This window comes from Bos indicus x Bos taurus, chromosome 10 (genome assembly GCF_003369695.1).
Source record: "Bos indicus x Bos taurus breed Angus x Brahman F1 hybrid chromosome 10, Bos_hybrid_MaternalHap_v2.0, whole genome shotgun sequence".
Lineage (NCBI taxonomy): Eukaryota > Metazoa > Chordata > Mammalia > Artiodactyla > Bovidae > Bos > Bos indicus x Bos taurus.
The window spans coordinates 11,733,931-11,751,410 of record NC_040085.1 but is presented as its reverse complement, the minus strand read 5'-3'; the positions used below and the strand labels follow the sequence as shown (position 1 = coordinate 11,751,410).

The following is a 17,480-nucleotide window of genomic DNA, read 5'->3' as shown; positions in this document are numbered from 1 at the left end:
TTTCCCCATCTATTTACCAGGAAGTGGTGGGACCGGATGCCATGATCTTCGTTTTCTGAATGTTGAGCTTTAAGCCAACTTTTTCACTCTCCAGTTTTACTTTCATCAAGAGGCTTTTTCATTCCTCTTCACTTTCTGCCATAAGGGTGGTGTCATCTGCATATCTGAGGTTATTGATATTTCTCCCGGCAATCTTGATTCCAGCTTCTGTTTCTTCCAGTCCAGCGTTTCTCATGATGTACTCTGCATATAAGTTAAATAAACAGGGTGACAATATACAGCCTTGATGTACTCCTTTTCCTATTTGGAACCAGTCTGTTGTTCCATGTCCAGTTCTAACTGTTGCTTCCTGACCTGCATACAAATTTCTCAAGAGGCAGGTCAGGTGGTCTGGTATTCCCATCTCTTTAAGAATTTTCCACAGTTTATTGTGATACATACAGTCAAAGGCTTTGGCATAGTCAATAAAGCAGAAATAGATGTTTTTCTGGAACTCAATATATATAATAGTTATATATTAATATAACTATATTTAAGTCTATCAACTTGCTATTTGTTTTCTAATTATCCCATCTCATTTTCATCTATTTCTGTCTTTTTTTGAATTGTTGGAGTATTTTTATGACTCTATTTTATTTCCTAAAACAATTCTGTGAGCTAAAATTCTTTGATTTGTTACTCTGTTATTTTAAGGTTTATAATATACATCTTTAACTTATCGTAGTCCACTTTCAAGTTATATACAATTTTATACATTTTATAAGAACCTTCTAATATTATATTTCCATTTATCTTCTTCTGGCATTTACAATATTGGTCCCATACATTTTACTTACACATACATTATTACCTCCACAACACATTATACTATTTTCATTTAAAGAGTCAATCTTTGAAAGAGACTTAATTATTTTTCAAAACTGTATATATTTACCCATGTAATTATTATTTCTGGTTCATTTCATGTATAGATCTATATTTTTTTGTATCATTTTCCTTCTGCTTTAAGAATTTCCCTTAACAGTTTTGGTGTTACAAGTGTGACTCAGCACTTATGTATGAACATGTCTTTACTTTCATTTTTGAAAGATGTTTTTTCTGGATGTAGAATTCCAGGTTGACAGTTTTATTCTTTCAGTATTTTAAAGATATCGCTTCACATGCATGAGTGACAGCAGACAAGGAATATGTTGTCATCTTTTTCTTTGTTTCTGTGGATGTAATGTGTTTTTTTTCCCCCCTAAAGGATTCAAATTTTTGCTTACTTTTATCACTGAATTTTAAGCAATTTGATCATGGTGTAAAGGTGCCATTTCCTTCATGTTTCTAGTGTTTGGAGTTCATTGGTATTCTTAGATTCATAGTTTTAATCAAAATCAGAGTATTTCCTAATATTTAAAAAAATATTTTTCTGTCACCCCTCACTTCTTCTCCTTTTGGTACTCCAACTGCATACACATAAATTCACCTGAAGTCGTTACAAGGTTCACTGATGCTCATCTTTTTTAAAATTCTTTTTAGAAAAAAGTTTCTATTCCTATATCTTCAGGTTCTCTTTTATTGTCCACATCTAGTTTTCCATTAATCCCATCCAGTGTATTTCTCATTTTCATCTCCAGAAGTTTGACTTTTTTTTTAATATTTCCCAAACCTCCACTTAACTTTTTGAATATATGGGATACAGTTTTAATAACTTTTAATACCCTTGTTTTCAAATTCTAGTATCTGTGTCAGTTCAGAGTTGGTTTCAATTGATTGTTCTCCTCATTATGGAGAATAATGCTAATGTTTTTCTACTTCTGTGCATGCCTGGTAATCTTTGACTAAAACCAGGCATCTTGAATTTTACCTTGTTGGGTACTGGATATTTTCATATTCCCATATTCTTAAAAATTGTACTAGGATAGGTAAGCTATTTAGAAACAGTTTGAACCATTCAGTACTGCTTTTATGATCTGTTTGTGATGTCCAGAGCAACGTGTGTGTGTGTGTTCAGTCGCGTCTGACTCTGTGCTCGCCAGGCTCCTCTGTCTATGGAATTTTCCAGGCAAGGATACTGGAGTGGGTTGCCACTTCCTACTCCAGGGAAGATCCATTTCCCGACCCAGGGATTGAGCCCATGTCTCCTGTATTGCAGCTCACAGGATCTTCAATTTTCATTGCAACATGCAGGATCTTTAGTTGTGGCATGTGAACTCTTAGTTGTGGCATGCAGGACCTAGTTCTTGGACCAGAGATTGAATCTGGGCCACCCACACTGGGAGAGCAGAGTCTTAGCCACTGAATCATCAGGGAAGTCCCACTTAATTAATGATTTTGATTGAGCATTGGGGAAACAATGGAAACAGTGAGCAACTTTATGTTTTGGGGCTCTAAAATCACTGCAGATGGTGATTGCAGCCATGAAGTTAAAAGATGCTTGCTCCTTGGAAGAAAAGCTATGACCAACCTAGATAGCATATTAAAAAGCAGAGACATTACTTTGCCAACAAAGGTCCGTCTAATCAAAACTATGGTTTTCCCAGTAGTCATGTATGGATGTGAGGGTTGGACTCTAAAGAAAGCTGAGCGCCAAAGAATTGATGCTATTGAACCGTGGTGTTGGAGAGGACTCTTGAGAGTCCCTTGGACTACAGGGAAATCAAACCAGTCAATCCTGAATATTCACTGGAAGGACTGATGTTGAAGCTGAAACTCCAATACTTTGGCCACCTGATGCAAAGAACTGACTCATTGGAAAAGACCCTGATGCTGGGAAAGATTGAAGGCGGGAGGAGAAGGGGGTGACAGAGGATGAGATGGTTGGATGGCATTACCAACTCGATGCACATGCATTTGAGCAAGCTCCAGGAGTTGGTGATAGACAGGGCAGCCTGGCATGCACAGTCCATGGGATCACAGGGTCGGACACAATTGAGTGACTGAACTGACTAACTGAGGATATTTCACATGCTTATTGGCCATTAGAATATCCTCTTACACAAAGCATCTGGTCAAGTCTTCTGCCAATTTAAAAATTTAATTGCTTAACATTTTCTTAATAATTAGTAGTTTCTTTATATAATCTGAATATGAATCTTTGGTCAAATATGTAATTGTGAATATCTTCACCCTGTCTTTGGCTTATCTTTTCACTCTTCATGGTGTATGATAATAAATAAAACTCCTCAATTATCATGCAGTTCAAATTTTTTTATGATTAGTTCTTTTGGTGTGTTGTTTAAGAAACCCTTGCCTATCCCAAGTCATCAGGATATTTTCATATATTTTCTTCAACAAACCTTACTGTTTTCTCCTTTGTGGATGTGGAATACAGGAGAAATAATATCAGAAATTTCATGTTACCTAAAACTTATTTTTGTCCTTCTATAGGCTTTCTCTTCAATATCCAATTGTAGGACATTGTCAAGAGGCAATCTGAAGTCAATTGTTTTAGGTGTTGTTTAATTGCTAAGTCACGTCTGACTTTTTGGGCTACCATGGACTATAGCCTACCAGGCTCCTTTGTCCATGAGATTTCCCAGACAAGAATACTGGAGTGGGTTGCCATTTCCTTTTACAGGAGATCTTCCCAACCTAGGGATCAAACCCGAATCTCCTGCATTGGCAGGTGGGTTCTTTATTACTGAACCACCAGGGAAGCCTGTACACAGTAATAGTAGGCTCTAAACCCTTTCCAAGGGCCCCAGCTATTCATATTGTGACTTGCAAACCAGTTAGCAAAACAAATATTTTACTTCACTCTTATTTCATTTCGTAGTATGTCTGGGTTTTTTTCTTTGTTTGTTTTAAAGTTTCTATAAATAAATTGAAGAGCACTTCTCTTTGGCTGGTGGCCCTAGGAGTGGGTTTTTATTTTCCTCCTCATTGTTTTTCATTGTTTTCTAAATTTCCTATAATAAACATGCATGTGCTGTGCTTAGTCGCTTATTGTATCTGACTCTTTGTGACCCCATGTACTGTAGCCCACCAGCCTCCTGTGTCCATGGGGATTCTCCAGGCGAGAATACTGGAGTGGGTTGCCATGCCCTCCTCCAGGGGATCTTCCCAACCTAGGGATCGATCCCAGGGTCTCACATTGCAGGTGGATTTTTTACCATCTGAGCCACCACAGAAGCCCATGAGTACTGGAGTGGGTAGCCTATCCTTTCTCCAGGGGATCTTCCTGACCTAGGAGTCGAATTGGGGTCTCCTGCCTCGCAGGTGGATTCTTTTATCAGCTGAGCTACCAGGGAAGCCCAATATACATGCATAATTAAAAAGTAAACTAAAAAAAAAAAAAGTTAAGCAGTGGTGATTCAAGTATATTAATGTTTCTCCATTTGTAGGAATAAAATAACATGTTTCATGATTTTTTCCTAAATAGATTATGTGACCATACACTTTATGACTTATAGAGCAACTTGCTCAGTGAACGTCTGTCAGACAGACAGAACACTTTCATTAACTTAAAAGCTTTCTACAATCTACATATTCTCTTGTACTAATAACGTATGGTTTTTATTAGAGTCTGGGACAAGTTTTTTCCACTCTTGATCTTACCTTATCTACAAACGAAGCCACAGAGAGTTTTTAAAATGAAATCACTTGCCAAGTGTCATTAAATAACTACCAAGAACAGAGGCTGAACAGTCCTTTCTGATGCCATCCATCAGGAGCAAGAGGAAGACATCTGGATAAAAATATCTTGAAAGAGCTACTTACACTCTGCACTGAGTCCTCTTTTCCTGCACTATTATGGGACAGTTTTTACAGAGATGTATCCAGTCACCCGAGTAGCATTTAGAAATGCATAGTTTATTTGACAGCGTTTACAAATTATGTCTTTTACTCAGAATAACTTACAGTGTAGAAATGCTTCCATATGCTAAAGTTGGACATGCTATAGTAATGAGAAAGAAAAAGAGATGTCTTTTGGAGGGTGGTTTTCATATGCATACTGAACTACAGTGTGCACAAATTCGTAATGCTGTCCCTTAAGAATTTACCATAAATGGTTTTCTAATTCTTGCTGCTGCTCTCTTCTACAGATTGAGAGTGGATCTTGCCACAAAGCAGTCAGCAGGAATTCAATCATGATTTATCCAAGCAACGAAAACAATTTGATAGCAATCATAATTCTTATGTTTTCATGAAAAAATATATTTTTCCCCTAAAAAATATACCTTTTTTTTCCCTCAAATCCTTTGTGTTTCTTAAGGTCCCAGGAGGAGACAATTTCCAACTTCGAAATACATATACAGTAATTACAGTTAACTCTTCTCTATCTTGACTTTAGAGCAGTGGCTGGCAAACGGTGGGTTATGGGCCAAATCCAGTGTTTTGCAAATAAAGTATTATTGGAACACAGACATGTACATTTATTGACAAGTTGTTTATGACTGAATTTGTGCTACAAAAGCAGAGCTGACTAGTTGTGACAGAGATTTTGTAGCCCAGAAAGCCTAGAACAATCACAACTGACCATTTATAGGAAAACATTTCCAGCCTCTGTTTTAATAGGTATCTCCTTATTTCTCATGTTGCAGAAATAAACGGATGCTATTACTGCCAGTACTGTCGCTGCTCCAGGGCTCTGGGGACAGTCAGGAAGGATGACAGCCACGGCTTCACAGAACTCCAACAAAACGTCAGGAAGAAATTTGCGACCCAAAAAAGCACTGAATCTTCCTTCTCTGAGGTGAATGACAATGACAATGATCCTGGCAACTAAAATGCACATAATTATATTTGAGAACTGTCCTAAAATGTGTACTGTCTGGGTAAAGGAATCTATAAGCGATTTTGAAAAAAATTTTCCCAATCTAACTTTCTACTACAAAGTTCTTAATATTTTGACAAGGCAAACCAATACACTAAAATGTGAAACCTTTTACTCAATTTCTAAATTCGACATTCTAAAGTGATTCATAAATCATTTTTCAAATTTCTCAGAATAAATACTTTACTTAAGAAATATGGAGACTTACCAAGCACATTATGGTACAACTTTCTAAAGAGAATAAATTAAAAAAGAAAAGAAAGAAAGGAAGAAACAAAGCAAAATGGAGGCAGTACCTTTTTGTGAAACTTTTGTTCAGGTTACGTATATACCATTCAGGCTGACTTGAAAAATTAATAGACACAGCAAAGTAAACTGAGCATTTATAAAATATTTTAAGGTATGAAGGTCTATTTGAATAATACCAAAAGAAAAAAAGAACACTGGTAGACTGATTCAACTGTTAAGATTAATAACCCTGATAGCTCTAAACACTAATAAATAACAGAACATAATAATGAAAACAGACATTTGTTTGATCCAGCTGCAATAAAAGCAGTGCTATAGACTGGGTGGTTTATGGAAAACATAAATTTATTTTTCACAATTCTGAAGGCTGGGGTGTTCAAGATGAAAGGGCCTGTGGATTTGATGTCTGGGGAGAACCAATTTCCTTGTTCATTGACAGCAATCTTCTCCCTGTATCCTCACACAGCAGAGGAAGCAAGAGATCCCTCTATGACCCTTTTAATAAGGGACATTTATCGTCTCATGACCTAATCACCTTCCAAAGGTCCCACCTCCAAAGAGCATCACACTAGGGATTTAGTTTCAACATATGAGTTTGGGGGGACACATGTAGTCTATAATATTCTATCCCTGGGCCCCCCAAATTCACATATTTCTTACAGGCAAAATACATTCATTCCATCCCAATAACCTAGAAAGCATTAACTGGTTCCAGCATCATTATTCAAGTCTAGGTTCTAAGTTTCACCTAAATATCATTTAAATCAGACATAGGTGAGACTCAAGGTATGATTCATGGGAAGGGAAGGGCTTATGATTCATGGGAAGGGAAGGGCTTCCCTTCAGCCTGAAGGGAAGCGTGCCTGATACTGTCCATGCTCAAGGTATGAGCAAACTGCTGTCCAGCTATGAACATGTGAAATCAAACATGTTATGTGCTTCCAAAATATAACAGTAAGACAGGCACAGTACAGACATTCCCATTCCAAATGGGAAGAAGAGGAAAGAAGAAAGTCTGCAACCCACCCAGGAAAGGTTCATAAAGGCATAAGAATAATTCTCTTTGGCTCTGTGCTCTGCTCTCCAGGCCCACTGGGCCCACGGTCCTGCCTGAACAGGTTGGGGCCCCACAGCTCCGGGCTGCCCTACCCTCACTGTGGTTCTCCAGGGTTGGGGTCCTGGGACCTTGGCTCAAGCCTTGTCCTTGGAAATCTGGGTGGAGGTAGTCATGCCCCCCAAGGCTCTCCTGGGCACAGCCCAACCTCGCTGGGTCATCACTGGAGCAGCACCTGGGGCAGCCTAGGAACTCAGCCTGAGTGTGGGGAGTGGAAAGCACGAAGGGAGATGGTGCCAAGATGGACCAGGTCTGGAGGGCACCACCACCCCCTTACAGTCTTCCACTGTCTTGGACAATAGCCTCTGGCTTCGCTTCTGTCAAGATGGCTGACTAATCGCCTTATCAGTCTCTCAACCACACCCTTAGCGTTTGTTCTTTCCTGGACAGGCTTTCTCATTCTTTTCAATATGGATCCGCTGAAGAATTTCCAAATCTTTAACTTCTGTGTTGTGCTTCCTTTCCAGTTAACAATTCCGTCTTTAAATCAGTTCTCTCTTCTCACATTTTACTATGAGCAGTCAAGAGAAACCAGGCCACTCCTTCAACACTTTGCTTAGAAATGGCTTTGGTTAAATATCTGACTTCATCCCTTACAAGTCCTACCTTCCACAAAACACTACAGCAGGAATGAGCCAAGTTCTTTGCCACTTTATAACCAGCACAGCCTTTCCTCCAGTTTCCAATAGCTTGTTCCTCATGACCATCTAAGAACCCATCGGAATGGCCTTTAACGTCCATATTTCTACCAACATTTTACTTGAGATTACTTAGGGATTCTCTAGGAAGATTGAGGTTTCTCTACAGCCCCCTCTTTCGTTTCTGAGCTCTTACCAGAGTCACTTTAAAAAATCCATTTATGTCATCACAGGCTTTTTGTAGCCTGCACCTCAAACCTCCTCAGTCTCTACCAAGTATCCAGTTCCAAAGCCCCTTCCACATTTTATATATTTGTTATAGCAGCATCGCCACTTCTCAGGGCCAATTTCTTAGTCAATTTGGGCTGCTAAAACAAAGTATTATAGATCAAGTGCTGTATAAACAACAGAAACTGATTTCTCACAGTTCTGAAGGCTGGAAGTCTGAGGTTAGGGTGCCAGCAAAGTCCCAACCTTGGGGTGCAGACTTCTCATTGTATCCTCACAGGACGGGGCAGCAAGCTCTCCCCTATTGCTAACAAGGACTAAGCCCATTCTTGAGGACCCCACTCCATCACCTAATCACCTCCCAAAGGCCCCGCCTCCAAATACCATAACATAGGTTAGGTTTTAGCACACCAATCTTGGGCTAGCATGGGGGTGGGGGGTTGGGGTGGAATACAAACATTCAATCTACAATAGTTGTCCTTTCTGACTCTTGAAATCATGAATGGGAATGATGCAGTAAAATATTTGTCTTTGTTTTTAGTCACTAAGCCATGTCCAGTTCTTTGCGATACCATGGACTGTAGCCTGCCAGGCTCCTCTGTCTATGGGATTTTCCAGGCAAGAATACCAGAGAGGGTTGGCCATTTCCTTCTCCAGCGGATCTTCCCAACCCAGGGGTCGAACTCACGTCTCCTGTATTGGCAGGTGGATTCTTTACCACTGAGCTACCTGGTTAAGAAGGGTGTAAATTGCCAGGCATCCACCAAAATAATGTTTAGATCTTGGCCAGTTTTTCCACTCACTCATTCAGTCAGTCATTCAACAGGTGTTTTATTGAGCACCTACAACATGCCAGGCTGTATTCCAGGAGGTAGAAATAGGGTAATGAACAAGATAGGTAAGATCCCACTTTCATGGAGCTGACCCCTAATGAAGAACACCACACAATACAGGTTCATATCTGGCCCAGAAAGACAAAGGCAGAACACAATCCACAGACCTAAAAGAAACAAGACTCATCAGACAAGAACATCAAGAACTTGTCCCAAGAAGGTGCATATCTGGGCAAACCCATACACATACTCGTTTCTTGGCTCCCTTCTCTCCTGGACTTCCCTTATGAAAACCCCTCTAGGAAAGGTTCCAACCAATTCAGTCACACTTAGATACAAATGGCTGGCCTATTAGTCCTCTCCGACGTGTCTGCATTTCATTACCTTTAGACACCAGGAGTTCTTAGGCAGGAGAAAGGAATTTGAGGGACCCTCCCAAGGTCACATCATGCACCTATTTCTAAGGAAATATTAATCATGCAACAGCTCTGCTACAGGACAGCATTGGGCTTGTTTAGGCAACAGCGTATGGTTCATTAACTATGAAACACTCAGAACCTGAAGGGAAGCGTGCCTGATACTGTCCACGTGTCCCTCCAGGTGCTCTGTCCACCTTTCTCCACCCAGCCCTGCTGCCCAGAAGGCTGGCCTTTGAGCACTGCATGGATGGATTTCTTTGTTTTCTGTACTTTGACTGGGCTCAGGTTGAGGGACTCACCAGCAGGAGTTGGAGAGGAGGAAAAAAGAGAGGGCCTGGTTTCCCTGTTCTCTGCCTCCCTGCCTGGCTATTGGCTGGCGTCCTTCTACTGAAAATCATGGATGGCTCCCACCACAGCTCTAACCATCCACACCCATCACACTGAAGGTGTCCCCAGAGGAGGTTAAAGCTCCATGCTGGTGCTCCTCCACTCCTAGGGGGTAGAGTGTGCCCGCTGACCTCTCCTTAGCTGACCCACTCTATCAGACATGTGCTGCAAGGCCAGCATTGCTTTCAGATCAGAGACTGACTCTGGGCACTGGCTTCATTTTTAAGGTCAAGGACTTAGGAGGGGTGAACATCCTATAAATGGTGTTTCCTCTGAGAATCAGCAGTGACTCACCTTCAAACAGAATAAAACTCAAGGCATGGATGACTAGTATGACCCCAGGACCTTGGCAGAAAAGGAAAGCCTCAGAAAGGCCATGGCTTACCTTTCTGTGTTCAGTGGAGGGCTGCGGGCAGACGAGCTGGAGTCCAAGCAGCAGGAGGGAACCCAGGACACTGAAAAGGAAAAATAGCAATAGGCAGAGCTGTGAGCACGTTCTAGGCAGCAGCATGTAGTGGAAAGGTATATTTCCGTTTCATCTTTGGAAGGAAGTGAAAGTCGCTAAGTTGCATCTGACTCTTTGCGACCCCATGGACTATACAGTCCACGGAATTCTCCAGGCCAGAATACTGGAGTGGGTAGCTTTTCCCTTCTCCAGGGGATCTTCCCAACCCAGGGATCAAACCCAGGTCTGCCGCATTGCAGGCAGATTCTTTACCAGCTGAGCCACAAGGGAAGGAGCACAGCCCAACTGGGCCCTAGGATGTAAACCCAGTGAAGACAGAAAGGGCTAGCCCCACAGGCAAGGAGACAGCCGAGTGCTGTGGGTGGGGCCTTGGCATGAGGCAGACCTGGGATCAAACTCTGCTTTACCACTTGCTGGCAAGGTTTCCAGGTCAGGACATTGAATTTCTTTGAGCCTCAGTCTCCTTCCTTGTAAGATCAGGATACAACAGAGGCTGGCTGGAGGTCTGGGAAGGCTGCATAAGATAACACATGGTGCCTGGCACAGAGTAAGTACTCATGCATGTTGGTCCTCATGGAGGCGGTAATGTCAGCCCAGAAGGGGGGCTTCCGAGCCTGGACAGGGAAGTTCCCCTCCCACACCCTGGGCTTCCTCAGACCCATTCCTCTGTCAGTCCTTGGCTCTTCAGTGTCACATATGTTCTCCACGGGTGGGATTAGCTGTGTTAAGCCCTACTGTCACCAGCCCTGATTAGGGCTTGTCATCAAATAAAGAGAAGGTGTAGAAATAGGAGCCAACTGGCCCCAAGGCAGCAGGGTGAGCTGGAAGAACATGAAGCTTTGGATTCAAACACTTTGAGGCTAGAATCCCAACTCTGTCATTCCCATCCAGGTGATCCTGGGTGAGCCCACGTCTGTGAGCCTTAAGGTTGCCATATGTAAGGATCACCGAGGACAACAGAGGTGAACACGCCCAGCACAGTTAGTGAGTCACTGCCAATTAATTAAATGCCCAGAGTGCCCTGACGTCACGTCATCAACGGCACTGTTTGAAGCATCAGAGTGAAAAGGCCACTGGTCCTACTTGGTTGTCTTTGGAATCCTCTTAGGGTTAAACCCTGAGCACAGTCAGGTAACCCAGTGGTTCTCAACCTTTTAGAGGCCTCCAACGTAGCTGAGAGATGAGCCCTTGTGCTGTGTAGAGGTAGGCACAAGGAGAATCTGTCTGAAGCTGGGGGCAGGGGAGGGGGTGGTAAGACCTGTGGAGTTAGGAAAGCTCCCACCATCTCTAGGAACCCTAAGTTCCACCCTCACTCCCACTGTGTATAGATGAGTCCGGTCCTAGGAAACCACACAGAATGGATGTGGCCAGACTGGCTAGAGATCATGTGATGGGACAAGAAGCAGGAGGAAGGGATATGCTGCTGCTGCTCAGTTGCTCATTCATGTCTAACTCTTTGTACCCCATGGATGCCAGGTGCCCCTGTCCCAAGGTGTTAAATGTATGGCTGCATTGAGGCCCCAAAACTAAGAACCAAGGGGATGACATATGCACACATTCCAAAGGGAAGAATGCAACCATCTGTTCAGGACCAGAAATGGAGGTGTCCTCCTCTGGCCCCACCCATCCTCAACCTTCGGCCTGAACAAGGAGTGCGGTATGGGCTGGAGAATGGGACACGTTTGCTAGGGATACAGGAGTGCTGAGCACAGCCCCTCCATCCTGCTACAAGGGGAAGAAATAAGTAGGGCAACCATTTAAGAGCTTGATCTGGACCCTCTGTGTCTGCAGTATACTGAGTGGTGCTTGACTGTCCCCTGAAAAGTATCTAAAGGTCAAAACCTAGCTGGAGTGTTGGGAGCACAGAGTGATTAGAGAGAGCTGGAGTGCGAGCAGTCTGTGTACCTAGAACTTGCAGGGGCAGGAGAGGCTGGGGTTCTCCTGTGGAAAATGGGACTTAAGTCGTCCAGTAAGGACCTCCTCAAAGAAGATAAACTCATCAGGATCAGGTAACCCCCAAAGACAGGGTGATATGAGGTGTGTACCCATGGGGCCCGGGCGCTGGGGGACGGCGGTAAAGGGGCAGCCGATGTTTGCACAGCCTGCACCAGGGGATCCACAGCAGGAGACCCCAGCGAGGGGAGGTTCTTCAAAGGACCAGCCAAAGTGCCCTGAGAGGAGAATCCACAGTGTTGATATCTGCCGAGCCAAGACAGCCACATCAGCTGACAGTGGGCACCACTCCTATTGGGATCCTCTATGCCCAGTTACCTCTCTCCCCCATGCTCCCTCCTGGAGGAACAAGGACCAGAAGGAGAGGGCACAGAGGGGAACCAGGAGTATGAAGAAACCAGCCAAGCCTTCTCTTCCCTACTACAGTGCTCTGAGGCCAGACCAGGCCCAGGATGTGGGAGGAAAGGAGCTTTAAATTGGATAGGAGACTAAAGATTTTATATCTGACTAGACTTTCTTTTAATGTAGCAAAATATACACAAAATCCCTCCAAGTAAGGCATCTATTCAGAAAAATATTAAAATGAGTGGTGAAAAGAATCAAGGAGTTGATTTATACTTGCTGAGGCTCTAAGCCAGTGCTGTCCAAGACAACTTTCTGTGAGGATGAAAATGTTCTGTCTCTGTACTATCCAATGCACAGGCACATGGATTTGTGCTGCTCAGCACACAGGGGGCTAAAGGTGCAGGTCTGGATGGTGAAGTTACTGATGTCTTAATTCATCCAAAAATGACCCAAGGAAAATGAAAACTAAAGCTACTAAAGGAAAACTAAAACTTCTAGAAGGATGGACACGTAGCCATTAAAGCTATCCCTCCTACACATACACACATCTTTGGGGGCTTTTTGATACTTGTAAGTGAGACTGCTCATTAAACCTGCAACGGACCAGAAAACCACCTATCTGTCTTCCCTCGACAAGGCAGGGCCATTTAAAGAAGTAGGTGTGAACACGGTGATGAGAAAAGAACAGTTATTTTCTACTTGCATTCTTACTAGATTTAGGTTGATCTAGAAATCAAGAGACGTGGGCATCACAATTCCGGAGTTTATGCTCCTTGGTTACATAACCTTGGGCAGATCACCTTTGCACCTCAATTCCTTCATCTGTAAAATGGGAATAATGGCACCCGCCCTGACTGTCTCAAATGAGTTTATGTGCAAGAAAATACATTATGAAGCTGTGCCCACAAATCTGAATCACTTGTAACACATTCTGGCACTGTTTACTCATTTAAAAAGAAAACCAGATTGGTGTGGTTTTGTTAAAAAAAACAAACAGCAGCTCCAGAAATGTGTTACACCTCAGCCCTTCAAAGTTCTTGGCACACACCTAAGCCACATATTTGTAATGCAATCAGGAGCTGTTTTGCATAACCACTCACCCCAGGCTGCACTGCCATAATAGTCAGGGGGACCTGGAGTGGGAGAAGGAGTGGAAAATGGGAGAAGGGGAAATTTTAGGTTTTCCACTCTCTAGGAGAAACTACATTCCAGGGTTGCCTGGTCAACCCTCCTCCCAGATATGGCTATAGCATGTTCCCTCCCCACCACACCCTCTCGCAACCTAGCCTATTTCTATTTCTCCACAACACTTACCATCTCACGTGTTGTTGTTATTTAGTCGCTAAGTCATGTCCAACACTTTTGCAACTCCATGGACTGTAGCCCGCCATGCTCCTCAGTACAGGAGATTTCCCAGGCAGAAATAGTGGAGCGGGTTGTCATTTCCTCCTCCAGGGGATCTTCCCAACTCAGGGATCGAACCTGTGGCTCCTGCATTGGCAGGCAGATTCTTTACACTGAGCCACCAGGGAAGCCCTACCATCTCACATAGTATGTCTTTATTCACTTAAACTTCTTCCTCTGCCTACTAGGATATAAGCTCCATGAGATCAGGGAGCCTGTTTGGTCACTCCTCTATCTCCCAGCACCAAGCAGAGTGTGTGCTATATAGAAAGAGCTTAATTCATTGAATTAATGAATATGCCTTCATCATCTTGTGACCTGTGAAATTTCAAGATGAGTGGAAATAGTGAAAATTAACGCATTTTAAAGTGTCCAAAGTAATGCTGGGAGATTTTAAAAGCTATTTTATGAAGGATTTATAAAAATCAGTATGTTTTGGAGTCTCTGCATCTGTGTGTTCAGTTGCTCAGTGGTGTCCGACTCTTCATGACCCTTTGAACTGTAGCCCACCAGGCTCCTCTGTCCATGGGATTTTTCAGGCGAGAATACTGGAGTCTCTACATGACTTCCCCCAAATTTGTTCTTAAAGGATTTACACAGGTCTGGTAACAAAATGTTTGTGAGTGCTTCTTGTTGCAAAAAGGCTACGCGAGTTATCTTTAGATGTTCAAATGCTTCTTTTCTTCATCAAGTCGGGCCCTAGTGAGGCTCAGATGCATAGGGGTACCCAATAAAATTCATGCTGGAATAAAATCTTAGTTATTAAGTGGGCTCTGCTCTGAATGGAATAGAATAAATTCCCCCAGAGGGGAAATTATTCTTTGGACTGCAATCGCAGCAGCCAGAGCAATATATAACCCCAGGGGCCAGATGAAACTCGGCCAAGGGCTGGAAGCTTCCCACCCCTACACTGCAGACTCCACTTTAGGACACCCCACCCTCCTCACACATACCTATCTAATTGGTAGTCCATAGCTGTGCCCACAGCTCTTCAAAACACTGGCAATCTGGCCCAAAGTCTTGTTCCTGCTGACCCAATTCGAAATTAATGTTTGGGGAATGGGAGAGCATGTGTGTGTCTGTGTGTGTGCAACTCGTGTGTTATTTCACTTTGATAGTTTGCTTTGGCAAACTGCTCCCAGCTTGCAACGTTTTGACAGATTGAAGGCTACCAGGGCCTTTGGCAAACAGATCACATACTCCCCTCCAAGCGGTGGGGGGAGCCACATTCCTAGCAAGACTTTCCGATTCACCTTGCAGGAGAAACAACCCAACAGTTCACACCAATCAGAAAAAAAAGTCATGCCATTTACCCAACCCTGTTCTAGATTTTAAACACTCCATCATTTCATTTCCTGTAGAAAATAATGCTCATTGAAATTTGGTACAAGATTGACATCATGGAACTGGGACTCTGCCCTTCTGTATCTGCCTGGGCCAACACTTCCCCCAAACCCCCACCCCCACCCCAATCATCCTGGACTCTAGCGAGGGTGGATCATGTCACAGACACTGTGTGCCTGGGATTATCTCAATGAACTCAGTGCCACTTGAACACGGTCAAACTACAAAACAAGAAAAAGAGAGGGAAAAAAAAAAAAAAACCAAAACCTTTACTTCTTTTCCTCTTCAGTTAATACAACCCAAGAGATATTTTGGGAGCAACCTGATCAGGAATAAAATTATATCGACCTTTGAAAAGAGAGCCAAAATCTTAGCACTGAAGTGAAATCTCCACGTACTGCACTCTGGAGATCAAAAATGATTGTTAAGCATTCATTTTACTGTATTCAGTCCAACCCTCTAACTTCCTCTCACAGCAGTTAAACAGTAAAGGCAAGAAGGGAAGGAGATGAGTTACAAATGACATTAGCCAGAAGACCACACAGTTACCACTGATCTCAACGCTTACAAGTATTATTTCATGTAATTGCCACAACCATCCTGTCAGACACTTTGTTTATACCCACTCTGCAGGTGAGGAAACTGAGGCATAGAGATGCCAAGTCACTTAGTGCAAGGTATTGAGTGGCAAAGCCTGATTCCAATGCCAACGGTCAGTGTCTCGGCCTGGACCCTTAACCACTATGGTCTGGGCCTCCTAGGACACAACACACCGTGAAACCAAGCATTTGTCATTTTATTACACCAATTTTCTTCCCCGGTCTGTATAAGGTGGTGGCTTCCCACATCTGTTTTACTTTCTGTCAGTTCTTGCAAAAAATAATCAGAGAATAAGTAGATACAGGAAAACATGTACCAGTCTCACTAGAGAATATTCTAAAATAATTGAAACTAGCCATTGAAATTCCAAACTTTAAAAAAGTGCATTCTATTTCTTTGCCCCGCTTTCTCATACAGAGTATGCTGAGCTGTAGTAACCTTGTTTAGATGGCTCAGAGTCACCAGAGTATCAATCAATGGGTGCAGCAGAAGGTGGCAGCCTTGGAGCAGAGCAGGCTGAGAGCACGGAGACGCCTGGGGCTTTCTGAATCCAGTTGGCCCTCTGCCGGTTCCTGCCTGCTGTCAGGCACTGCTCACCTTACTGTGGATGAGCCTGCGCCTCTTAACTCCGCTTCCTTAGGGTCAGCCTTGGCCGCGAAAACCTTTAGACAGCCAAGCAGCAGCCAAACCAAGACCAAACAGGTTCAAGGAGAAGGCCTGGCTGGCTGTTGTGGAGTAAATGTTTCCATTTTAGAGTCGGACTTAAGGACACCTCTTCTAACTGCATATTTGTTTTTATTGCTTATTTCCAGGTTCTCAACTCTCACAGCCATTTGTGTTTTCTGGACTGGGGTCTCTGGAAAAGTGAGGTGTCCTGTCACAGCACAGCTTTCTTTTTTCCTTAATTTATTTGGCTGCAGCACGTGGGATCTCTGATCTTCGTTGCAGCAAGTAGGATCTTTAGTTGCAACCTGCAGACTCTTAGTTGTAGCATGTGGGATCCCTGACCAGGGACTGAACCCAGGTCTCCTGAACTGGGAGTGTGGAGTGTTAGCCACTGGACCACCAGGGAAGTCCTTCAGCAAATTCCTCAGCTCAGTGGTAGGTTTCTTGAGGAAACTGTTTCTAATACACCTTTGCAACAAACAGAACAACCAGCACAGTCTTAGTCCAAATGCAGGGCCAATAAATAACAAGTGAAAAAAGAAAGGAAAGAGAGAATGAAGTGAGAGGAAAAAGGAAAACCGGAGAGAGAGAGAGAGAGGAAATACCAGTCACCAGGAAATACAAAGTCCTGCTGTGAATGACACTTTCATCAATAAAGTGTTTTCTAAGTACATCCCTAGAATTCCCTGTTGGAAAAACAGAAACTGGTGAGGAAGGGGGCAGGGTAGGGTGGTGGGGGTGGGGACAATCGCAATGGGTGGATCTCTACAAGTTGAAGATATTGATTCTGACCCCCAGGGAAGCGGGTGGGGTGTCGATATTAACCTGAGCCATACAAATTTATTTCAGTACATAAGGAACAGGTAGTTGGCAGCTCAGTGACACACCTTGACTGCGTTGAATCTTTTAGGTACAGAAGGTTCTAGAAAATACCACTGTTAAGTTCTGAGGGATGAGGATGCATGCCAGGTACAGGACTGTGCCAGGCATAAAGAAAAATCAATACTGTCTGAACACCTGCCATCGTTTTATAGGGAGGGGTTTGCCAAGACCGTCCTCCAAGAAACTGTTTT

General features: G+C 43.2%; 1 protein-coding gene and 1 long non-coding RNA gene across 4 annotated transcripts in view; one reads left to right on the top strand and one right to left on the bottom strand.

Moving 5' to 3' along the window:
* The window catches only part of LOC113899816, a 53,787-nt gene extending 48,078 nt beyond the window's left edge, over positions 1 to 5,709 (top strand). The window contains exon 3 of the long non-coding RNA XR_003512998.1: positions 5,529 to 5,709. This is a non-coding gene — a long non-coding RNA (uncharacterized LOC113899816). The remainder of the gene's footprint in view (positions 1 to 5,528) is intronic.
* Positions 1 to 17,480, bottom strand: part of THSD4 (thrombospondin type 1 domain containing 4) — a 673,523-nt gene that overhangs the window by 617,400 nt on the left and 38,643 nt on the right. For all 3 annotated transcript variants that reach the window (XM_027553103.1, XM_027553105.1, XM_027553104.1), the window contains exon 3: positions 10,015 to 10,084. In XM_027553103.1, the coding sequence (XP_027408904.1) occupies positions 10,015 to 10,084 (70 nt within the window). The remainder of the gene's footprint in view (positions 1 to 10,014; positions 10,085 to 17,480) is intronic.